Source organism: Melanotaenia boesemani, chromosome 20 (assembly GCF_017639745.1).
Source record: "Melanotaenia boesemani isolate fMelBoe1 chromosome 20, fMelBoe1.pri, whole genome shotgun sequence".
NCBI classification, from domain to species: domain Eukaryota; kingdom Metazoa; phylum Chordata; class Actinopteri; order Atheriniformes; family Melanotaeniidae; genus Melanotaenia; species Melanotaenia boesemani.
In genome coordinates this window covers 17,951,199-17,975,350 of record NC_055701.1, presented here as the reverse complement: position 1 = coordinate 17,975,350, position 24,152 = coordinate 17,951,199, and the positions used below count along the sequence as shown (strand labels likewise).

The following is a 24,152-nucleotide window of genomic DNA, read 5'->3' as shown; positions in this document are numbered from 1 at the left end:
TTCGTGATATTTCTATAAATAAAACCTTTAAAGCTACAGTTTTTCCTCCAGCAATCGTCACTTCTGTAAAGAAACTTCATTTGCGCCAAGTCTTTTCTTTGAATTTACAAAGGCATTGTGGGACATGCTGTTTTTTAAAAGAGCCAACATGGCTGTGGTTAGTTTTTGTTCTGATTTTGTTTAGGCAATTATATACCTCTAGCTTGGTGCTAAGCTATGTGCAAAACAAAAAAATAATAATAATAATAATAATAATAATAATAATGATAATATATATATATATATATATATATATATATATATATATATATATATATATATATATATATATATATATATATATATATATATATATGTCTGCTGCTATAAAAGGTAACCAACATGTTTTAAAAGGTAACCGATTAGCCAAAAATACTAAATGAACAAAGCTGGAGTATTAAAATGCAATGGCAACCATGTTTTCAACATAGACTTATCAATTATAGTTTAATAAAAATGTCAATAATTTACTGTCACTTTTCTTATATAGTTCATCCAGTCAGACAAATGGTAGCAGTATGCTTGTTAATTAACAAACCATTAAATGCAATTCCAATGGTAAACACTCTTACAGAAAGATAGCAATTTTACAGAGGCTCAATTATAATTATTTCTCTCAGACTGCCCACTGCATTTCCATGTTATGTTTATGTAAAAATGAGCTACATCAGTTGTTTACCATAGAACTTATAGGCACTTTGTGGAGACATGTAGGGTATGCCGAAAAAGATAAATATATACATGAACATGATGAATCACACACAAACCAAGTAGACAAAGGCACTTGCACACTTCCTCTCTAGTAGGTTTTCAGCTTGAAAACTTTAGAGAGATGTGCTTTGGCACTAGAGTAGATCAGATATGATTCTCCTTTAATGCTGAAAAACTCCCAGTCACTGCACCCAATCGTTGGGAGCCAGTGAATGGGAACAAATCCTTCATATCCCTGCCACCTACAAACAAACACAAAAGAGGAATCGCATCAGTGAACTGTTTACTATGTCAATATCAGTTTCATTTGTACAGCACATTCACTACAACCCCAGCTGTCCTAAAGTGCTGTGCAATAAAATAATAAAAACAATGAACATCATTAAACCTGCTAATCAATAGATAACATGCCAGTCATTAGTTATTTACATATAAAAAGTGATAGAATGCTGTAACTTGTCTGGCTTTTGGTAAGAAATGCATCTACATCACAGCAGTGTACTTGTACGTCTCCAAAATGGTTTCACGACAGGTACCACATGGCAGTAAGGATTGATGAAAGATTTTACACGAGGAGGTGAGTTGCTGAAAAGTTGAATACCTGTACAGAATGCTGTTGAGAGAATAGGATTCTCCGTTGTAGGAGTTAGCGACAACTAGAAAATATTCCTCCCCGAGGCTAAAGAACTCCCAATCCACAGCACTGGAGAGAAAGAGGAAGGCAGGTAGTTATTGAAATTTCAGCAAGTATCTTTAAACACAAAAATGTTCTTACAGTCTGTGCTTGTGTATCTTGTGATTGCATATATATATACCTGTAGGTGATAATATCTTGGAATCGGACAAACAGCTGTGCACTTATGTCCAGTTCATAGATCGTTGAGTTGATGGTGTACTGACTTGGTCCATTACCAGGAAGTCTGTGTCCATTAGCAACAACCAAAAACACTCTCTTGCCAATCTGGAACATTTCCCAATCTGTGGCACAGAATGTCTGCATTGACAGAAAGAAACAAAACCCTAAATTATCAATTAAGTTCTTTATCTCTCAAGCAAAAAGTCAAAGCAAATTAGTTGTTACAGGTAAAACTCTGTCAGGCACTGAAGCAGGAATTAACAAAGTAAGCAGGCCCAGTTAATAATGGATAATGATTTATATTGCGCTTTATAGCTACATTGGATCTATTATTCATTCACTCTTCATTCATACTTGGTGGTGGTAAACTACATGTGTTGCCACATCTATCCTGGGGCAGATTGACAGAAATATGGCAGCAAATCCACACCGATGGCCTGTCCAACCACCACCGAACATTCACACACATTCATACACAAGTGATACCAAAACTGGTGGCAAGGAGGGTGAATTGTCTTGCCCAAAGACACAACAACAGATTGTGTCCTGAGCCACTGACATTTGCATCAAAAAGGCAAGATGAAAGGTTTTAAGTGAATTTTAAAAAGAGGGTTAATAATCAATATGACAGAAGCGTCATGTAGAGATACCATTTAGATCCATTTTTCCTCTTAAAGGGAAGGGTCACTGAAAATCAACACAGAATTGTTTATGAGTGGTTTCCTGATAAATTGATTAAATAAATTGAACTAAACTGAGTTTACATTTACTCTTTTGAACTTACACATCAAGATTGTGTCAATAGGGTTGTGTGAATACTGCTTATGTAGACATACAGCTGATTAAATGTCAAAAGCTAGTCTGGTATGTCTGGAACCAATTATGTCTGCACAAGTCTTCTTGTAGTTATCCTGTAGGTGAAGAAACTTGACATTGCATCATTGAACTTCACAGCTCATGTGGCCAAAAGGTGTCAAACGCCTGCAGTCTCACTCGTCTTAGATGAATTCAAGTAATTTATTTCCAATAGGCCCCAAGGTGTTCTTGTGAATCCTTACATCTGTGGTGGAGTTCCCCTTAATCACACATCTCTCCCTGTTTTGTCACGTGGCTATCAATGTGTCAGCAAACACACACACACACATCAAATGTGGCAAGAGTTAAAGAATGTTTTCACTATCATTTACAAAGCACTGCCATCTCTCAAGCAAATCATGCCAAACCACACAGCCTATTTTTGGTCCTGCCTTGAATGAATGAACACACTTCCCATCTCTTTTCCCTTTTATCTTTGTATGCCCTTCGTTATGCCTGTACAGACAATATGGTGTTTCATACTCATCTCAGAGATATAGATCTCATCAGAGGAAATCAAAGCCCAGCTGGTGAGAAGATGAATGGTATGGAAATCATGTGCTAAATTAAGGTGCTATTAAGTATAAAACCCATCTTTCAGATTAGTAATGTACAGTAAGGTGCACGTTTTTTTAAGGAAACGCAAACAGGATATGGTACTCTCAAAGTAATTTACATCTCTTTCTACGCAAATGTATTCTCACCACATACCTTGATTGTCTGGAACACCTGGAAGCTTCCATTAACCCAAACATAGATGACAGAGTCAACAGAAGTGGTCACTCCATCAAATGCATTTGCAACTACCAAGAAATGGTATGGTCCAACTGTGAAGAACTCCCAGTCATATGCCCCTGAAGTTAGTAGCATCTGGTGGACCTCGAAAGATTTTGTTGATTTGTTCCACTTGTATATCACACTGTTTATAGTGTGATTATGGTTTCCTGAAATATAAACCAGTAAGAGAGATAATGATAAGATAATAATAAGATGATAAGATAATAATAACGGAGGTAATGTGTTATTTAACCTCGTCTGTGATTGGCTACAGCAAGATAAGCATTTTGATTGATGTTAAAAGCCTCCCAGTCTTGTGCACAGTAGGTCTGCAGAGTCTGAAACCGCACAAACTTTTTTCTTCGTTTGCTCCACTTGTAAATCACTGAAAATTCTGCTGCTGAGTCTTTATTAAATTGCTTATCTGCTCTGGCCCCAGAATTAGATACCACAAGATATATCTGCAATAAAACAATAAAACAAGTGGAATATGGGTTCAGTTAGAGCTTCTAATAAGAAATAAGTGACTTTTACAAGAAATATTTATACCTTCTTGCCCAAGTTGAAATGTCTCCAAGCCAGAGCCCGATATGTGCTAATATTCTGGTAGAGCTGGAAACCTGAGTGGGTCCATAGATACACAGCTGAGCCAGAGGATGAGGACCGGTGCGCCATAGCAGCCATGAGTCCAACGCCAGGTACCTGGAACACCTGGAGAACAGAAAAAAGCCCCATTGTGACAGTATATCGAAAATGAAGATAATTTAGATTAACATGTTTACATATAAGTAAGTGTTTTGTGTAAAGCCTGTTTTATATGAGATTCTTTTCACACAATAGTTTGCCAAAGACTACATATCTATGGCTGTTGAGCTCTAGAGAAAGGATGATTATTAGGACGAATTTCTTATTTTTAGGTGTGAAAGAGTAAAACAGTCTTTTTTTATTTTCCACAAGAAAACAATTGCATGGTTACACTTCTATCCTTGGCTTCAATATCACAAAACACCAACAGAATAATAGCACTATGGACACAACACAAACACAAAGGTGTATGATTACCTCTATATCATGAGTCTCTGAGCTGGTGGTGAGGACCTGATGTTCCCACACATAGTCCAACCTTTTATGATCTGTGTGAATGGAAAGATGATTTTGTCACTTTGCACACAAACAAGAAAAAAAAAATCTACTCATGTGTTTTTTCTTTTTCTCACCCTCCAACACAGTGATCCACTGTGAACCATCACAGAGGTAGAGACCCTTCTTGAGCGGATTAAACCACAGCTGGCCTTGTAGCAACTCTGAGCACAACTTCTCCAAGCCCACTGACACTCGCTCCTCATTTTCTAAAAGATTGTTTTAATGATACAAAATAGTAAAACAGTTCATTTCTTGTTTTGATTCCATTTAAATCTTCATGAATCAAATGTGCAAATTACCATAGGAGATCATTTGTCTATCATCTTTCCTTGGTCTGATAGGCAGATCTAAAAGCAGAGGTGGCACCGACAAAGTCGCTAGTTGGGGGTAAGCCGAGGGGCAGATTTGATGTGTAGCATCTGAGCCTGGCACCAGAACCAGCTGTCGCAGCAGACCCTGGACATGGGGCAGTACATGAGACATTCATTAACAAGTGGTTTGAGGTGACAGCATAATTGTCAGGAATTTTATCACAGTTTCATATGCAAATGCAACTTACTGAAAACAAGCCTTTCCATCTCCCCCGACTGCCAATGTGGAATCTGGATCCCTGAAAGTTGAGGTCTGAGGGGAAAGGCCTGGAGGGAACACTGTTTGCAGTAAAATATAATTATTTTTAATAGCTGAGATAAGTTGTTTTTCTTCTGTAAATTTGTTAAATTCTCTCTAATTAAATTCGGTTTTCTCTTTTCAGTTTATAAGACAGAATCACAAGAACATGAGCCATGAATTGTAGTACATCTGTAATTGCTATAGATTTTGCACCCTTCTGCATGCCAGAGGGGAGTTTCCACTACAAATCATCTATCACTTACTGTCAAGCTACTGAAATATGACTGCAGGGTGCAAGTAGATTTGGAGCAGTAGCATTTTATTATGGTGAAAGATATACTACGCCTTAAGGAAAAAGGAAGATTTGATAGGCAGACAGAGATCAGGGGATAGAAAGAAAAAGTCAAGATCAACTCACATTTCTAGAGGTGAGCTGCAGTCCACTGTGAGCCTCACACGATCCTGACCAACAGCCAAAACAAGAGTGTGCCACCGGTTATCATCTAGCTGGATGCCTCGAAACACCCAGGACTCCACAGCCTCCCCATGACCTTTAACAAGGAAGTGCAGATGTTTCTGTGACATCTTCAGCCCTAGGATGATCCGTCCAGGTTCCTCATTGCTTTTGACTTGAATCTTCTTCTTCTGCTGATCTCCTGTAACTAAACTCTTCTCTTCTTTTCTTCCAAAAATGTTTTTCTTCTCCTCAGATGAACTTTTCTTTTCATTGTTTGGTTCCAGCAATGAAAGGACATATTCATTTCTCTGTGACAAAGAAAAACAACTTTAAAATGTACTATATAAGTAACATAAGTATATTTAATGAAATAGTGCAGTTTTTATCCAAAATATTTTGAAGGCAAAAGCTGCCTCTGTCATACAGTAAATTACACTGAACAAAAACATCACTGTATGGATTAACTTTAATGATTCTGCCACCATTCCACTAATATTTCTACTTGCATCACACTCCAGCTGTTGTTCCTGACAGATGCTCACCTTGGGAGGAATGTGAGTGATTTTTAATGTCAGAACAAAAGAGAACTCTTTGGGGAAGAGGTCACAGTTTGCCAGAAGCTGCGAGGAGGGAAAGCTCATGGAAGTATCAGGGCTCAGAAACTTAACACCCTTCACCCCAGCGGCTTGCTTCAAACGCAGCCCAGGCGCAAGCTTGGAGGTGTCCCTCTCCAGAACAAAAGACAGCAGATCCAGGGGAACCAAATCTGAGGTAAATAAGAATATTAATGACTGTACATTCCACACTAAAGACCAGTTGCTGCTGACTTCAGGGTTAGAAACCACCAAACAGGTTGCAAAATAAAAAAGGAGGGTTAAAGGAATGATAAACAAAGAATAAGATAATTTCAATCCCCCCAAGTTTCTGGAGGAGGGAAACATCTTATTTCAGGAGGAAGTATAATTACAATTTTGAGGTATTTTTTACTTTACCTATGTTTACACTTTTATGCATTTTCATATTTCTTATTACAATTTCTACTCTCTCATGACAACTTACTTTAGAGCAATGTATTACAATTATTTGATAGCTTTTATTAAAGGGGTTTTTTGCAGATGTATGCAAATGTAGGAAAATGTTATTAAAAACAATGGCTTACAAAAGATGAAAATATTCATTTGTATTGATAACTAGAGCTGAAACTTTTTGGATTATTTGTGCCTCAATAATTTTTACACATCATGTATTGTTAAGTAGCATGCATAATACATTTTTCTGATCATACATATTTTTTTCTAAAATATCTTTGTGCAATATAAAACCTTTGTCATTTTATGTGTCAGTGTGGAATGAATTAATCTTCCATCATAAGTTCTACTTCAGTGTAGCTTTGTTTTTTTTTTTTAAGGGGACACAATTAAAAAAATTTTGAACCACAATCTATAAATTATAATAAATGCATTAAATTCCCCCTTCACTGCATTACGGTGTGTGAGAAATAGCCCCAGGATGTGGTGGAATTTAATGAAATGTGGGTGGGGTTCTTTTTTAATATATCATAGTCTGGAAAATGAGACCACTGGAAAAGAGATACCCCAAGGTTAATGAAATGCCACATAAACATTCCCCCTACACCCTCTCTGATGTGTAGAGTATTGTCATGGATTCTGAACCACATCCAATGCTTGTACTTGCTTGTGGATGTTAATGTACTTTATTATGGTACACACATATACACACAAGCACTCCCACTGAGCAGATGCAGACAGTTAAAATTAACCTAAAGAATTTTAGCTGGAGGGGCTTTCTAGGTTTTAGATGGAACCATAAACAATTCAAACTGTACATCACTTGTGTTGAACTGAGCTGAAGCAATAGATCGTCAAACTGAGGACCAGAAATGAAAATGAATTAAATAATTTTATACCTGTACATTGTCTCCACGTGTTGGTAGTTGTGCTGGAGACCCAGAAACCCAGTAGAAGTGCAATAATCAGCGCTGACATCGTGGGAAGTCTGTTTCAGTCGCCAGCAACTAGGAATGTTTCCATGTTGAAGATATTTTGCAATTACAATGTACTGCTCTCTTTCTCTCTATCTCAAGAGAAAACACAACAAAACTTCTTCATATTGATTCCAGTGAAAATTTCCCAAAGAAAAAAACAAAGTCAACAAACTTGGTGAGAAAACAAAATCAAAGTTTTTTTTTTTCTGGCTACCTACTTGATTCATGTGTCCATTAGTATCAGAAGTGGAAAGAACTCCATCTGTGCTTGAGAAATCTGCTCATCTGAGAGGAGAATCCTGCACCTACAGCTCCTTTTAAACATCGGAGCCATGCAAATCACTAACCAGGCTGTCAGTCATCCTCCTTCACCACAAATCAGACGACACAGATCTGCCAGAGGGGCTGCTCCATTTTGCTTACAACACTGAGACTGGCAGATTGGCAGGCAGACACAGCCTGCAACTGTGTAGAAAATGTCTATCAAAAAGCGAACACTAAGTCATTTTATTATTATTACTGAAAATAAACCAAAAACCAACATCAAAAGACATGTGACCTTTGGTCCAGTATGGACTGGATGGATTTGAGATGACTTTTATTATCAATATATTACCTGAGAACAAAGTATGTGTCCCAGTCTAAATGTTTTCCTGTAACTTCTGTTAATATAACTTACTGGAAATCTTATTAATTCTCAAAGTGAACTTAAATAATAAACAGACTCGGTTATTTGTTTTAAATCCACTAAGCAGTCTTAAGAAGTTATAAATGCACAGTCCCTCAACACATTTACGTTCATAGAATTATCTTTAAAAGGCTATAGACTATAGTTTTATACAAGGTGCATTTCAGCTTGCGCCAGGTCCTCCCACTCACCAACCAGCATATTTACAAGGCAAATACACTCTGCCTATCTTCATTACACACAAGAAGATCATAGACTGCACACAGATCACAATGCGAGATATAAACTTTGTACTCCATTTTCTTTATCCATTCATCAACCATTCTTCCTGTCAGACACGGTAGTGAGTGGGCGTTAAACTCCTTTTTAGGTGCAGAAAAAAATCTTTGTAGATTGTCCACTCATGCAAGCTTTTCCTTATCCCAGGTTTGATTCATCATTCTTACCACTGTTCAGTCCTGCTGGGTGCAACCATTGCTTCGTCCTGTTTCATTAAATGTATTCATCTTTTGTTACAAACTGACACAGAGCTAGTTATCCATTTATCTTTGCATATATAGCCTTTTTTCTACATCATGGTTTGGCTTTCAGTGCATTTATTTCTGTTAGAAATTAAGATTTTTTTCTTTTGCTTTACAAGTGATTAATATGGCTCAGTGGCGCCATCTAACGGTTATTTAACATTTGTGCATCAACTAGCACTCAATGTACTTGTGTATTAATCTCAGCATAAAGTAAAATTACGTTTTAAAACCCAAACAAATGTGATTCTGTATATTCCAACCAGGCATTAACAGGGTTTAATTTAACTTATCCAAGTTTTATAGATCATGTTCAGTAGCACAAAATGTGCCTCATCTGTCCTTTTAGGTTCTTCAAAACTAACAGTCCCCTAACACTAGGGGACTGGTTGAAGTAAGGTTAGGAGTATTTTTTTACACAAAACAAACACTTCTGCATTGACCTGCTTTAAAAGTACACAAAAATAAGGAAGTATCCAACAGCAAATCTGAGTACCAAACTATATTTATTGTATACAGTAGTAAAAGACCACAAATAATGTACAAATCAGTAGAGAAACAAATAACATGACGAGACCTGGAACCCGTTCTTCATACATTATAGTGAAGTTAAGCTGAATGCCAAAAACACCGCTGTCCAGCTAATTCAGTTCTTACAATGTAGGTGGAAGGCTGTTGGCATTGATAACTGTGCTCTTATTTTATGTAAGGAAAGCTGAAATCACAACCATTACCTGTGATTTGTTCGTGCAGAGGCCTGTGGCGCATAGATTTAACATCTCTGTACCACACAAGTATGACAGATGTTTGTTAATGACTGAAGAAGGATGAGAGTCGGGGCGTCCGATAAAGTGTCCCATTGGTCAAAGTGAACCACAAAATGAGCGGTTGTAATGGCAGAAGGCAGGTATATATATTCATTACAAAAAATGTCTGGATACTGGCATTAACTCGACTATTATATAGAATGCATACAAAAATACAGCTGAAAAACATGAATGAAGACAGGTTCATATATAAGTGGGAAAAGGACTGCATCTGTCTAAAAAGACTGAGGAACATGTTTCCAGCTGTACAACTTCTGTTGTACTATTTGGTAAGTGTGGATTTACTGAATTCTTAACCCGTTAACAGCACTCAACTGATTAGCTGGTGTCTAAAAAGACAGGTGCAGCCGCTTTCACATGATTTAACAAATTTAACAACCATCAGGATATAACTCCCCTAATTTTGCTTGTATTTTGCAAGTTTTCAGCTCAAGAATTAGCTGCTTCAGCAGCAAGTTCACCCTGACTGAACTGAAAATAAAAAGTTTGTGTCATGTCCTAAAAAGGTAAAATAAAGCCAACTTTGACCTACATATAAAGAACACGCATCTCCCAATTTTTATTGGCTGACCTCCCTGTTCTCCTGATATGCAACAAAATACACACACCTTTCTCCAAATTGTAAATTAGCAAAGACACTCATAACTACCGAGATATCTCCACTTTAACACTGCAGCACGTTTTAAATAAAACACGAGAAAACAATATTTTATCAGTGGAAATACGAGTGAGAAGTGTCTAATGCGTGCTTACATCAACATTCCGGTTTTGTTGGTTATACTTGCTCAAACTCGTAGCTGCTCACCTTCAGAGCCCATCTAGCGCCAGTTTAAACAGCAGTCCATCCGAACAGAAAGATCAGCGGACCCCAAAACAGCACTGAGAAACAACTTTAAGGACAACTCACTGCCTAAGTCATCATTACAGAGTGGGGATGTTACTTACTATGCCTCAATGGACTATCCTTACACAGAAAACGTCAACCCAGTCCAACTAAGAATGTACCTCAATGTTCTAATTTTATCTCCTAAACAAGCATATCTGTCTGAACAAGGAGCCATCTGCCTCACAGCCGACCACAATCTTTCTGAATTATTAGCTGTGGAAGAGGAAAGGAACAACACTGGTGCAATTCACCTTAAAATGAGACAGTTTTAAACTTGCAGTTAGCTCTTAGAGAGATGTACATCAAAGAAGCTGACGTTCTGTCTTTGGATTATTGGTCCAAGCCCAACAATTTTTAATCCAACACACATTCTGATACTTCTGTACAAGAAAGAAAATAAATTCACAAGTTCTGTGGGCATTAAGTTCTTAAAACAGGAGGCAAAGTACAAAAAACAATGCAAAAGCATCTAAAATGCAGAGAATTAAAATACATGACAAACTTCATTTAGACAAAAAGAAAATAAAAATAAAAAAAAAATCAAGAAAGCAAAGTGAAATGGCAAATACGTGTTTAGTTCAGACAGTGCTTCCACTTCAAAATATTTTCATGCACATGGATTGTGACTCCTGGACACAAACTTGCAGAGCTTCATACCCTAATAGATGAAAACATGACAAACTACTGAATCCTAGGCTTTCACTGGACAGTGAATCAGAAGCAGCGCTAAACCATGAGGAGCGGTGATGAACTGTTGGTCCAATTACAGCCTGCAGGGCAAAAAGGAAAAGATTGCCCTGAATGGCCAGCAGAAAGACCGTCAACACGCAAAAGTTCAGTCCTTAAGCTGGATTTATACTCATGTGGCGTCTGCGCAAGGTCTGTTACGACAAAGCTGACGCTGGTGAAGTGTGCTCTCACACTCGAGCGTAGGGGGTACGCGTAAAGTCAACGGGTATTTCCTGTTTACTTTACGAGTAAGACAATGGTGTCCAACATGGTGCAGTGTTTTCATGAGCTTGTGGAAGCAAACAAAGAAAGTTAGACCAGGTGTGTGTCAAGCCTCCGCGGACCTATGCAGCGCCTATGACGGCGACAACGTAACCGACCTTAAGCAGACGATGCACAAGTATAAATACAGCTTTAGATCCCACATTAACAGCTGAGGAGCCCCTCCTACACACCTGGCAAAAAAAAAAAAAAAAAAAAAAAAAAAAAAAAACATGATGGACATCTTCAAACTGAAAAAATAATAATAATAATAATAATAATTATAAACTGAGAGGAGTGATGGGGAGGGAGAGACAGTGAGCATGGTTGAGGGCGTAGCCTGAAGGTGGCCGTCAATGAGATGGGTAGGGCTTAGCAGCGCCCGCCTGTCTGCTGCTGGAAAACATCTATGGTGTCTTCATCTTCCATCTCCAGCTGAAAAAGACATGAGATCATATAACCCATTTAGCAAATATAAATTATTAAGAAGGCAAAATTATGTAGGGATGATATATGATGTCTAGGAAGGGATTTAAAAATTCACTACATGAATGTGTGTGAAAATGTATGCAATCAGTGTTTTTTTTTTTTTTTTTTTTTTTAAAAAAGGCACTTTTGTAATGCTGTTTAGAAAAGTGTTTTCATGAGGTTTACAGACACTAAATCCTAAATCCTACCTGTGCAGGTGTATCCGTCTCATTAATGGGCTGGCCATCAAACCTGAACCTGATCTGCCTTATTGAGAGACCCTGCATATGAAGAGAAATGAAAATAAACCCATGTTCAAACATTTACTGGAAGAACAGAAATATAAAACTGCTTAGTGGGACTATTGAACACTTAAACAAATCCTATATGAGGAATTTAATAAGAGCAGCCACTCAGGCTTTTAGCTCACCTGCCGTTCACAATATGCCTTCATTAGTTTGCTGAGCGGCGTGTGTCTTTTGATTTTGAACTGGACCACTGACCCATCTTGCCCTGCAACCTTAAGGTTGATGTGATCGTTCTCAGTCTTTACTCCTTCCTGCAGAGGCAAACATGTTTAACACTGCATAAATCAGCAGGTTTTTAATTACAATAATAAATAACAACACTATAGTGAGAAGCCTATACTCATATCAGTTAGCATGGTGTTTCTAGATGAAAAATATATGTCCCTACAAATGCTTCACACAGCTTGTAACTTAAACTAATTTCAGATAAGGCAAGACACCACTATAAAGTTGTTAAACATCAATGGCCCTATTATGCTTATGCTGGGTAGGAAAAAAATACAACTACAAATTTTGCTTGAGGTCAGACCAAACCTGGCCTGTCAGGTTCTGTGACCCACTTAGTGTAGCGTTGAAGCTGTAAAGCAATAGCATAAATATGCAATCATATTTTAATGTATTGCCAAAAAACGACTCCCTGCTCTTTTAGATGAGATCAAACATTTTCCTATGGTTACAGGGTACCAACAATAACAGATGGATGGTCATAATTTCAGCATGGGTGTGTTTATTTAATCTTTTTTATTTTAACTTCTGTTTTGTAATCAGCCACTAATCCATTACTGAAATATATTAACATATATAGATAATATGTAGTATTACATACGAAAATCGTTTTTAAAATTGAAATGGGGTAGGGGGCACGGTTACATTAGCTTAATGTAAACGACTTGATTAAGTAAGAATGTCTCAAATTTTCGCGCTTTGGTCAGACACAGATGCTAACGTTAGCATGATTAGCACGGGTACTAGGTGGATTGCACGCTAGCCCTTCAGGACTGATGTGGAGTTAGCTGCCGGTTAATGCTGTTATCAGCTTTGTTTGGTCGTGGTGTGGTCAAACGAGCACCGGAATAAATTAAGAACAAATATTGTGTCCACGTACGATTAAAAATGAGTGCGTCACTCTCATTTGCGCACTTTTGCCGCTGCGGCATTTGCTGCGTTGCGGGTGTAGCGTGGCCCCGATTCGACAAAGGAAAAAAAATCCGCAAATGACAATCATGGCGTAATTGGCAGTTCTGCAAACAACTTTCAAATTGCCAAATTAGTAGGAAAAATATTGCTTATTTTCGTTGATGCTGGGCGGCGTTAAGCGTATTTAAAGGTAAGGAAGTGTGTGCGGGAACTCATTCATTTGCGAAACAAACACTGCGCCGAATACGAGAAACGTGCAAACCAGGCCATTTTACACTGCACATCTGAGAAACGGTTTTGCAAGAGCTGGACTCAATTATCATTACAAATAAACAGTTATTTAGGTCTCAACAGCTTACCTTTGGCTTTTCCTCTGACATTTCTGCGGTGTTTTGTGTTAGGACTTTCGCAATCGTGTATTTTGGGGCTTTATTTGTCTTCCTGCCGCCTTCTGTCCTCTCTTCTCCCCAGCTGACGGGTACGCGCATAGGACCGCTGTTACAAATAAATGATTGGTCAGAGAAGGCCACGTGTTTTTCTTTTTTTTTTCTGCCGCGGGAGCGCGGATGCGGGGACGCGCATCAATGCAAAATACTCGATCACGCGAAGCAAGGAAGCAATGCAGGTAACTCCAAAGTTCCTACAGTGTATCTGCATGCACATAACATACAAAATTATAGAAATGTTTGAAATAAGAAATAGCTGAACATATAATTAAATTCAAGTAGGTAAATAGAAGGTATGTGTTGAGGACACTTTTGTTCTGACATGGGTTTATTTGAATAGGTCAGCTCTAATCAGTAACTGCTATCAGCTTAGATCACTTTTGGACAGTTTTCCAAGAGAACTGAGAAATGTAGCCAAATTTGGGCAGCCACTAAAATGAGTGTTATGACCTTAATTTAGACAAGATACAGATCTAAGCATTTATTTATCAACTTTTTACAGTAAATGTTCAAAATTCAGTTTTTTAAATAAAATTTAGGCCTAAAGTACACACACACACACACACACACACACACACACACACACACACACACACACACACACCCATATATATAAAGCATGCATATGCCAGGAATATATGCACAAATAATTAGCAGTTTTGTATACACTTTTTTCAAGTGGGGGGCAGAGGCAGAGGGTGAGTAAAGCTGGATTTATAGTACTTGTGTGGCATCTGCATAAGGCCGGTTGTGGCATCACCACTGTATGCTTTTTCAGATCGGACATGCACTCCTGTTTGCAGGAAGTCTACCACTGTGATTGGTCAATTTGATTTTGTGTTTCTGGATTAGTGGAGCTTCTTTTGATGCTTCTCTGGAGCTTGAACTTGTGTGGTTCTGCCCTGAACCTACCGTTCAAAGATGTCATGCGAGTATAAATCCAGCTTAAGGCTTTCGCAGGGGGGCATATACTAAGGCAGAAAATTATTTTGTTTCTCTAACAAACACACTCAAACAGAACTATTTACAAAAAGCTCAAAAAGGTCCATAGAAAGGTAAGTTGGTTGTTTTGGGGGGTGTTTTGCGGAACTTGATGTGTTAGTAGGGGGACCAATGACTTTTTCACGTAGCAGCTCTGGTTTACTGTCTGGTGATGGTGGTAGACTGGATTCAATGGGGCTGATCTGTCTCAGCCTGATCTGTGTCCTTTCTCCTTAAAAAAAAGTTGGAAACATCTCATTTTCTCTTGATTTTTATATGTTTGTGTACAAAATTATTCTACAGTCATTTAGCAGATGTTTTTCTCCAAAGCAGCTTACATCTGGGTGTAAGAACAGGTGCTGTCGTGTAGTGCTAGAGGCAGTGCATTTTTTCCCCATCCCCTCCCTACAATAGTCGTTTGTTTAATTACGAGATCACAATTTTATTACACACGCACACAATATCATCTTGGGTTTAAGTGCATTCAGCTCATTCAGTGCTGAGTTGTGCCAATGGGCTGGACAAATCTTTCTAACTCATTCTGATGAGTGGAAGAGTTAAGCTAAGTGGGTTTCAGGCTATATTTCTCCACATTTTAATGCTACATCTTACTTTAAAATCAGCAACTAGCTTTGCTGGCGTCCTGTTTAAATTAAATCAGATCATGTAGCTCCAGCTCAGTCAGCACTAAGTAATGTGGATACTGAGATACTCTTTGAGCATTCTTTATAGTTTATACCGTGATGTGGAGGGAGAGACAATGAGTGGGGTTGAGGTTGTAGTCTAAATGTGAACTAACTGAGCTGACGTGAGGCCCTTAATACCCTGCACTGCTGTGTAGCTTCATGCTAATATCAGGTTAATAACCTTAGATAACATTAACAGTTGTACTAACACAGGGCCAAAAAAAATGAAAAGTGCAGCCCAATGTAAATTTTTTAAAAATGATTACTAATTAGGAAACTACTTTAAAATTTACATCAAGTTGGTGTAGTGACACTAGTGATTCATGCAAGTGTGGAAATTTATTTCTGTCCTCTTCCTTCAATGACCTGTCAATTACCTAAAGTGGCGCCTGAGACCCGGTGTGTCCAATCTGATTCCAGAGGTGGCCAGTGCCACCCTGGTCACCCCCCTAGCTCAGCCCCTGTTTCCAAGCCATCATGTCCATACTATTTATGGTAATTTACAATCAGAAACACCCTCAGTTAACCAGAGGGCTCCAGAAAAAAAATGAGAAAGACTCCATCGATGTAGAGACAGAGATTACAAGCATGGTAAAATATACACAGTGAATTTGGAGACAAGCCTGGTAGACACCAGGCAATTCATAAAACTTCCTGTGTTAAACCATGATTGAAATTTAAATAGAAATATAATTTAATATGGTTAGAAATAACTTTCATAAACTTTCTGGGTAACTAGGGCAAGCACAACTCTGTTTGCATTTTGAAAAAAGGGGTGGAGTTTCTAGGGTAGATAAATTAGATAAAAAACTATTTCGAGTATGTCACACTTGAAAGTTTGACTCACACCACACCTCAATGACATACTCACCTTGTCAGTGAGTCAGGTGCAACCTAACATGTCTAAAGATCAGCTTTGCGTGTGCCACTAGTGTTAGCAACTTGCCTTGTAGAACATGCATTGTTTGTTGCTGATGACATTTTGCACTGTATTTGATTAAAATTTAGTGCCTACAATTTTTGTTTGTTGTCCTTCTAACTATACCTTTATTGTTATTTTGCCATATTGGTGATTGTAGAGTGTTATTTGCAGCAATGGAAAATAACAATAATTAAAACAATAATTAAAAGAAATATGATTTATATTTATTTGTGTTTCACCCTAAAAACTGCTGTGTTTGGCCCACAGCTAACTGGTCCATTTTCATGTAGGTCCTTGGAGGTAAAAAGTTTTGGCACCCCTGTTCTAGAGGATTACAAAGCTGGAAGTTCAACTGGACAATCGATTAGGCTCGAAATGCAACACAGAAACCATTTACAAGAAAGATCAGCAGACTCAGCTTCTTAAGGAAGCTGAGATTCTTCAAAGTTTGCACCAAGATGTCCCAGAAAGAGCAATCTGCTTAGCAGTCATCTGTTGAGGCAGCAGTACCAGAGTCAGACTTAAACTGATCCAGAAGTTGTAGCTCTGTGCGATGGACTGATTTGGAGCTACTGGGGCTGATTGTCCAGAGAAGAATGCTGCAAAAATGTTTTATATTTAACATGGTGGATAATTCTTCACCTGCTATAGCCCCGTGGAACAAGACTTGGACTCTTGATTATGAGTTATTTCTAATAAAGAAAAAGGCCTACAAAAACATTACAACCCCCCCTTTTTTTTTTGCCTTTATTATTGCTGTTAAATATCCCGTCCTACTTAAGGACAGGGATGTAGGGATAGATTTCTTTTTCCAGAAATATAGAACTCTTTCTTAATTCTTTCTTTCTTTCTTTCTTGTATACAACATACAGCAGAAGTTCAGAGCCACTGATGGACACAATATTTAGTCTCAAGGCTTTATTATGCATCTTCACTGGGTACATGTGCAACAACATATTTAGGTGAAATTTAATTTATTACTTTATATATCCATCAAGGATGAAGCTTTCACATGGATGTATGAATATATTTAGCAAATAATGTTAGACAGTGTTAAAAAGGAAATTCTGTTAGTTTAAAATGCAGCAATAAAACAAAACACCTTCAGAAGTTTGAAACAAGAATTTTACAATATACAAAAGAAAAGTTTTAAATCTTTTGTTCGTCTCTAAAACCAGCAGCAATTAAGAAGTAAAAACAATCTGAAAATGTTTAGTTAAAATAGATTTTCTAAAAGGAAAGAGTTGTTCAGCTACCAAACTAACATCTCCCCATTCTGCAGAATTAAATTAGACATAATTAATAGTATGAGTAGATTGTGCCACAGCATAGATGGCTGTAGCTTTGGAGAAGATTACAACCTCTGGTCCCAGCCTCTTGGGTCATTACTAAACAGCTTACATTAAGTGAAAAGTGTTAATCTGCAGAATGATTTCAGTATAGTTTACATTCATTATTATGTCATATATATTCTCCCAACCTGAAGACAGGCTGTGGATAGTCGGCTGTGTCTGTGGTATATCCGAGCTCACTGATCTCATGCAAATCTGGAGTATGGATTTTGTCCACTTAGACCTAGTGAAAAAACACAGAAAGGTACACAGTACAATAAGTTGTTGGGTTTTATTGCTTAGAATTAGACAGGAGGACCAAAACGACTGTGTTTGGAAGCTAAAGATGAAGCTACAACATCAAGATGGTTCAGTTAGCATCAAGACTGCAAACAGGAGGGAACACCAACCACCAGACATCTCATGATTTACACTGTGCTCAATAATGGATCCAGCACGATATCCAGGACAGTCAGAAAAATAGGCTGAGTTTTGTAGGGGGGAGGGAGAGGATACAATAATGCTACACTGACACATAACCTACCTACACCAAGCTAATGTCTTCTTACAAGACACCAGCCACGCCTGCTTGGATTAAAACCTATTTTAATTACGTTTCCTGCTTATGTCTGATACAAATTTACATGATACACAACAATATCAGCTTTTTCTCAGTTGTTTCCTTTCAGGGGGTCTCAACGGTCAAACCATTAGTTGGTTAAGCTATGTGCTATGATACACCAGCATGATGTAGGTTTCATAAGTGTGTGATGCTGTGAAAATCCACACTATAGCAACAGTAATGGTTACCAAGTAGTTTAGTATATCATTTTGAATGTAAAACATAATTTGCATTAAAAAAGGGAGTACATCATTCCTGCATTTACTGTATAAACATTAACACAATGTCAATTTTCTTATGCAACTCAAAGCAAGAAGGCCATTAAGCACATTTCCCATAATGTCAAAGTATGTCTTTCTTCAAATAAGTCTTTGTCCAGTATAAAAACCTAATCTTATTAAAATTTTAAATTAAAAGTCTTACATCCACAGAAACACAAATGACTACACCATATACAGCATATTCATGTGTGTCAGCAAGAAAGTAGACTCACCATATTTCTGTCTGATTTCCTGATGTTTCTGTTTCATCTCAGCCCTCCTGTAAAGACAAAATCCCATGAGTCATGCAGACGCAAATTATGTGTCTTGTTTCCACAAGTCATGTGGCCATAAACCAGTTTGGGCTGATAACAGTGTGACGTGTGCATTTTTCTTCATCTCCATTACATTGTGCTTTACGTGAAAGTAATCAAGATAATAACTTGCAATGCAACATGGACAGCAGGTGTCAAAGAAAACAAACATGATACATTTGCTCTACCAGCTGAACGTTTGGACATGTCTAAATTTTTTTACCATTACTCTATGCTTAGAGCAGTAGTAGGCGACTTCAGTCCTTTAGAGCAGGTTGTATTTTTTTCCCTGCTCTAAAACACATGATGCAAATAAAACAGATCCAACAGCTTATCAAGTTTTGCTTGTTTTTGAATCAGGTATGTTGAAACAGGGAAACATCTAAAACTTGCAAGACTGTGGCTCTCAAGGACCAAAGTTGTCTACCCCTTGCTTAGAGTATTAAAGAAACTCATACAAAGTGTAGCACAAAGGAATAATGAAATGTGCCCTATTGTGAGGATTACTGCATTTACATGTCATATTTATAATTGTTTACTACTGTAAGAGTGTATAAAGTAAAATTATTTTATTATAAATATTGCTATGTTCGTGAGCAGAAGAAATAAAAAAAATATTTGTGTTGTAAAGACCAGTTTACATTATTAAACGTTCAAAGTTGTGTCTAATATTAATTCTCACCTTTCTTCCTGCTTGGTCTTCAACTTATTGTCTTGTCTCTGCATCCTGGCCTCAAATCTTTTGGATCTTAAATATGCACAGAAAAAAATGTTAGTCAAGGTTTTATTGAGATCATGAGAAAATGCACAAGGTGTGTCTCAAGTGCAGACAGGCCAAAATAACCACACTTAAGCCAACAGCTAACCAAGCTGACCACACATTTGAGGCTCTATGTTAAATCAGAAATTAATAGGGCTGAATTGGGATCAAGGTACTCAAAACCCAGGAACCAGATCAACCACAAAATCTGATACACAACTGTATTATCTTTTACCATGAGTCACATTCAAATTCTGTACACTTTAAATTTAGTATCCAAAGTGGTTTTATAATTATATTCACATTGTGTGTGTGATTTCCTTTCAAATGAAATGTGTCAGAGTCGGTCTGCTATACACTTACCCAAAGTTCTCACACTTGCAGCAGCAGAACATGCAGACCATCAGGGCAATGATGATAACCCCACCGATCACTGCCATGGTGATTATCAGTGTCTGGAAGTTCACTACAGAAAGTGGAAAAGCTCACTTCTTTGTACATGAAGACAGTCATGAAAAAAATAAGGCTTTTCCCAAAAACACTTGTCTAGAAGTATAGAACAGTGTTATGTGCTGTAGCATCAGTTCAAACTATGGAGAGATGAAGAGATATTTGTAATACAAAAATACAGCGTATATATACTCTTTATATATATATATATAGAGATAGATAGATAGTTTCTGATAATCATAAGAAAGTGTCGCCAGTAAATCTACTTGAGACATCGCGTTAAAAGCAAACTCAAACAGATCATTAAAATAGACAATCTCCATCTATTAAAGATGAACAATCACTGTAATTTTAGTAGTTAGTAGGAAAACAGCCAATTACAACTACGTGTCAACTTGTGGCAACAAAGAGCATTTTAAGATTATAGCTTTGCTTTAATAAAAACCTGCTTTTACAATGGTAATGATATTTAGCAAGAGTTACCATTCAAGTAACCTAAAAAAATGTCTGTGCAACAAATATGGCTGTACGATGATCTTCCACAGAAAAAAAGAAAAAGCTAAAAAAAAAAAACAGCAGAATGTGTTAAATATTTTTCTTCCCCAAACACAGTCCATAACATTGTGGTGCTGGACATACTCCAGTCAGCAGCTCATTCCCCTCCTGTGCATGTTTGCTGGGACAGAGACAAGGTCTAATTAAATGGCCAGGTCAAACTAGCTGAAGCTTGACTCAACTGTGTATGTAACCATTAACACTAGTACTTCAAAACTGTACTTTAGTACAATACTTTCAGGAAGAACTTTTCATTAAAATTAACACTGAAAACTCTAATTTATATTACACAGTGTATTTATCATGGATATGATGTAATGAGCTGTGTTTGTGTGTTTGCTTCTTACTCCAGCAGAGTCCCCAGCGTGCATCATTCAGTGGGCAGAGTGCATGGGGTGGAAGGAGGGTCTGCACTGGATATGTTATACATGTCTTCGTTTTGATGCACCACAAACACTGTAAAGAAATAACCAAAATTAACAGAATGATCCTTTTATTTCAACAAACAATACACCCTGAAGTAATCAGGCCTATTGTTGGATGAACTACATGATAAACACACACAAAACATGGAGGGGGGCTGGGAAGGGACATCAGATCAGCTCCTTGTCAAACCAGTCTAACAGGTGCTGCGATAGAGGTGGAGACTCCAGGTACATTTCCTCCACCTGTGACATTTCTTTTACTGTCATGCATGCACACAAAAACACACGTACACACACATACACACACACAGCACAAGCCCAGTCGGAACAGATTTTAACGGCTTTTCCTCCCCTGACTTACCGTCACATTTTTCAGACATTCCTCACAGTTTGTCCCATTTTTCGTCTCACATTCTGTGGAAAATTTTAAAAAGTTTGTTATATGAGGGGAAGTAAAAGGAGTTAATTAATTTTACACAATTTATTAATATCTACAAACAATTTGCTCAAACGGGTAAGCACAAGTGACTTTAATACTGGACAGCTTAGCTGAAAACTCCACGGAGAGATTACATGATGTCTTAGATTTGCACCCTTTTTTAGTAACCACTTAACCCTGCTGGGATATTTTCTATGGCGACAAGAGCCCAGTAAACACTGTGGGTCTGGACCAGTCATATTATATTCAGCACACACAGGAAAAAAGCTAGGTTTGTGTTAATGTAGCTATGTATCTGTAAAATAGAAGTATAGTCTAAAATAACTACCTCCTTCTGTGGTTATTTATGTTTGTTGCTGCACCTTTCTGACCCCCGCCCCTCTGAAACAATTGTACACCCAAAGAGGCTGAGAGGGAGCTAAAAGGCCTCATTGTTCCAGGATAAGACACTTACGAAAAAAAAAAAAACACTTTCCTACTTGGCTATAGCTTTAAAAACAGAATGAGAGACTGTATGTTTTTCCAATTAATATGTGATACCTTATTTCACAAAATGAAAAGTTCTGTTCAAATTTACAATTACATAACAAGGTAAAGATTTAGAATAACCTGTCATTTCTTTATCCTAAAAAAAAGTTGACGCAGTTAACGTTACTAAAAATAAAATGAGAAGTGATTTAGTTTGTTTTTTTTTGTTTTTTGTTTTTAGCTGCCTTTAAGTTGTCAGACATCACAATCACTCTTCCACATTCCTACCTCCCCCAGGTGTAGTCTGGCCGAAAATTGTTGCCAAACCGAAGACAAAAAAGAGAGCAGGGAATAAAATCCGAAAAGCCATCATCCAGCAATTTCTTACACCTGAAGTAGTTTCTCCGACTTTTTAAAGCTATTTTTGAGGATGTCTGAATAACATATGAGAGCGTTCTAGGAGGAAATGTTTTGATCTACCGAGGACAAACTGGAAAGACTAAGGTACCGACAAGGAACTAGACGCAAATTATGACACACACTCGTTACGCCCCGGAGACAAAGCGGAGAACGCCGAGTTGGAGAATACTTTTTTAGGTATGCATCACCACTGGACATATCCGAAGACATAACAGCTAATATTTCAGCTTTTCATTACGATAATTAACTTATTATTGCATTGTTAAAGGTGTAGCCTGCCATTTTTATGGGGCTCTACAGTCTTGTAGCATTTAGTTCCAAGCAGAGGGTTGAACTCTCTCAGGCTCACGAGATGACTGCATGACATGAGTCATAAGATTATTGGGAGATATGAGGAGAGAAAATAAGGTTCTTGTGAGATCTAGATTTTGAAGGGAATTACCTTTTTTATATTAAGATTGAATAAATATGAAATCAATACATATCTGACCCTTTCTCAGGATGAAAAATGACATTTTTCCTTGTGTAAAAAGACATGGTTCAAATACTGCCCTGTGTGTGTGTGTGTGTGTGTGTGTTAAAACAAGTGCACAAACGAACTGTTAATAGAGGACAATTTTCAATAATTTATTAAAGCATAACTTTGTAAAGCCAGTTACAAATAAAAAAGAAAAACACACATATCTCTCTCTTTCTCTATCTTTTTTTTTTCAAACAAGCACAATGATTTATGATAGAATGATGATAATAAGCATAACATAAGAACGGGCTCCACTCAGGCCGCCTGCGGCTGATAACAGGACCCTGTACGTTGAAGTTGCCCTTGAAGTTAGATTTGTGATCATATCTTTCAAATTCTAAATTTAACTTCCTTTCAGCAACCAGATCACATTTCAGCAGCTACAGGGCAAGTTCTTCTGCTCAGTATAATATCAGCGCCATAGATGTAGAATAACTAGAACAGACTGATTTATGGCTTATTAACTTAATTCCTCCTTATTCAGTACACATTTTAAACCAAAGCTAAAGTTCAAACAGGAACTTTTAAGTGAGTTCTGATTATTCTAAGTCTGTAGGCTGGATCCAGTGGGTTATATGTATGATGTCAAGGCTGAAGCTATGATTAAAAACACTATGGTCATTTGACTGGTACCTTTTTGTTTTTTATCTGAAAAAAAGTTTAAAATGCTTAAAATCCCACTGATGGTAAATAATATATATATCAGTATTGTTGACTAATGTATTTATGAAAGAATTAAGTATTTTGTGACTGCAACTGGGTAAAAACCTTATGTGGGTGTGTTTATTGGGTCAAAGTGTTAGCAGGTAGCAGGTGGGTCATCATAACCTAACATTTTTAAAATCATTACTACAGCCTTGGTTCTCCCGATTAAAAAAAAAAAAAGAATGCTATTTCGTCAATGTTCAACTTCTCTTAAATATCTGCCAATTGCAGCCAATAAACTGGACTATATTTTAAAATTAGGATGTAATTTTCCATGTTTTCTATGCATCTCGGATGGATACATGTTGTCTGGAAACACTTTTCTTTGTGTTTTTGCTCTATAGAGCAACACTGTCATTTCATTGCCATCTGTATTATCAGGAGATATTAACAAGACTCCTTTTTTCACATTTTTGTCCAAACCACACATACACACAAAACAGTGTTCAGTATTTCAAGTGCACATCTAAATCATTTCAGAGTCCATATTGTTACAGTCTCATCTGCTCCTCTTACTCTGAGATGAAAATGATCCAGTACGTTTTCAATCCTCCCAAACAAATATTGC

At 37.4% G+C, this 24,152-nt stretch overlaps 3 protein-coding genes across 5 annotated transcripts; all 3 read right to left on the bottom strand.

Annotated features, from left to right (window-relative positions):
* Positions 1-505: 505 nt before the first annotated feature.
* LOC121630739 (thrombospondin-type laminin G domain and EAR repeat-containing protein-like) lies at positions 506-7,733 on the bottom strand. Of its 3 annotated transcripts, none has more exons than XM_041971181.1 (14): positions 7,674-7,733; positions 7,378-7,544; positions 5,993-6,216; positions 5,412-5,758; positions 4,941-5,031; positions 4,681-4,837; positions 4,456-4,587; positions 4,301-4,371; positions 3,788-3,949; positions 3,492-3,699; positions 3,173-3,405; positions 1,566-1,744; positions 1,352-1,453; positions 506-992 (listed from the first exon to the last, which is right to left on the bottom strand). In XM_041971181.1, the coding sequence occupies exons 2-14, from the start codon at positions 7,454-7,456 to the stop codon at positions 839-841; spliced, it is 2,139 nt and encodes a 712-aa protein (XP_041827115.1). In that variant the 5' UTR covers positions 7,457-7,544; positions 7,674-7,733; the 3' UTR covers positions 506-838. The 3 variants fall into 3 exon arrangements, with proteins under 3 accessions (XP_041827115.1, XP_041827117.1, XP_041827116.1); XM_041971183.1 differs by having other exon boundaries at positions 7,378-7,485; positions 7,674-7,701; XM_041971182.1 differs by having other exon boundaries at positions 7,378-7,706.
* A 1,418-nt stretch (positions 7,734-9,151) lies between these two features.
* On the bottom strand, positions 9,152-13,789 carry sumo3a (small ubiquitin like modifier 3a). Its single transcript, XM_041971215.1, has 4 exons — positions 13,640-13,789; positions 12,266-12,394; positions 12,045-12,116; positions 9,152-11,802 (listed from the first exon to the last, which is right to left on the bottom strand). The coding sequence occupies exons 1-4, from the start codon at positions 13,766-13,768 to the stop codon at positions 11,740-11,742; spliced, it is 393 nt and encodes a 130-aa protein (XP_041827149.1). The 5' UTR covers positions 13,769-13,789; the 3' UTR covers positions 9,152-11,739.
* Positions 13,790-17,218: 3,429 nt separating this feature from the next.
* On the bottom strand, positions 17,219-22,479 carry pttg1ipa (PTTG1 interacting protein a). Its single transcript, XM_041971213.1, has 7 exons — positions 22,228-22,479; positions 21,394-21,446; positions 20,955-21,063; positions 19,966-20,068; positions 19,525-19,590; positions 18,762-18,808; positions 17,219-17,890 (listed from the first exon to the last, which is right to left on the bottom strand). The coding sequence occupies exons 1-7, from the start codon at positions 22,310-22,312 to the stop codon at positions 17,853-17,855; spliced, it is 501 nt and encodes a 166-aa protein (XP_041827147.1). The 5' UTR covers positions 22,313-22,479; the 3' UTR covers positions 17,219-17,852.
* Between the last annotated feature and the right edge of the window lie 1,673 nt (positions 22,480-24,152).

What these genes read in the sequence shown, in the direction of transcription:
- LOC121630739 (XM_041971181.1), bottom strand. Translation starts at nt 7,456, where the DNA reads ATGTCAGCGCTGATTATTGCACTTCTACTGGGTTTCTGGGTCTCCAGC. An exon ending in TCACTCACATTCCTCCCAAG is followed by an intron (nt 5,759 to 5,992) that starts GTGAGCATCTGT and finishes TCTTTGTCACAG; the next exon opens with AGAAATGAATATGTCCTTTC. An exon ending in TAGACAAATGATCTCCTATG is followed by an intron (nt 4,588 to 4,680) that starts GTAATTTGCACA and finishes ACAATCTTTTAG; the next exon opens with AAAATGAGGAGCGAGTGTCA.
- sumo3a (XM_041971215.1), bottom strand. Translation starts at nt 13,768, where the DNA reads ATGCGCGTACCCGTCAGCTGGGGAGAAGAGAGGACAGAAGGCGGCAGG. An exon ending in AGGCATATTGTGAACGGCAG is followed by an intron (nt 12,117 to 12,265) that starts GTGAGCTAAAAG and finishes CTTCATATGCAG; the next exon opens with GGTCTCTCAATAAGGCAGAT. An exon ending in AGACGGATACACCTGCACAG is followed by an intron (nt 11,803 to 12,044) that starts GTAGGATTTAGG and finishes TGTCTTTTTCAG; the next exon opens with CTGGAGATGGAAGATGAAGA.
- pttg1ipa (XM_041971213.1), bottom strand. Translation starts at nt 22,312, where the DNA reads ATGATGGCTTTTCGGATTTTATTCCCTGCTCTCTTTTTTGTCTTCGGT. An exon ending in CCAGACTACACCTGGGGGAG is followed by an intron (nt 21,447 to 22,227) that starts GTAGGAATGTGG and finishes AATTTTCCACAG; the next exon opens with AATGTGAGACGAAAAATGGG. An exon ending in TGCAAGTGTGAGAACTTTGG is followed by an intron (nt 19,591 to 19,965) that starts GTAAGTGTATAG and finishes TGCATATTTAAG; the next exon opens with ATCCAAAAGATTTGAGGCCA.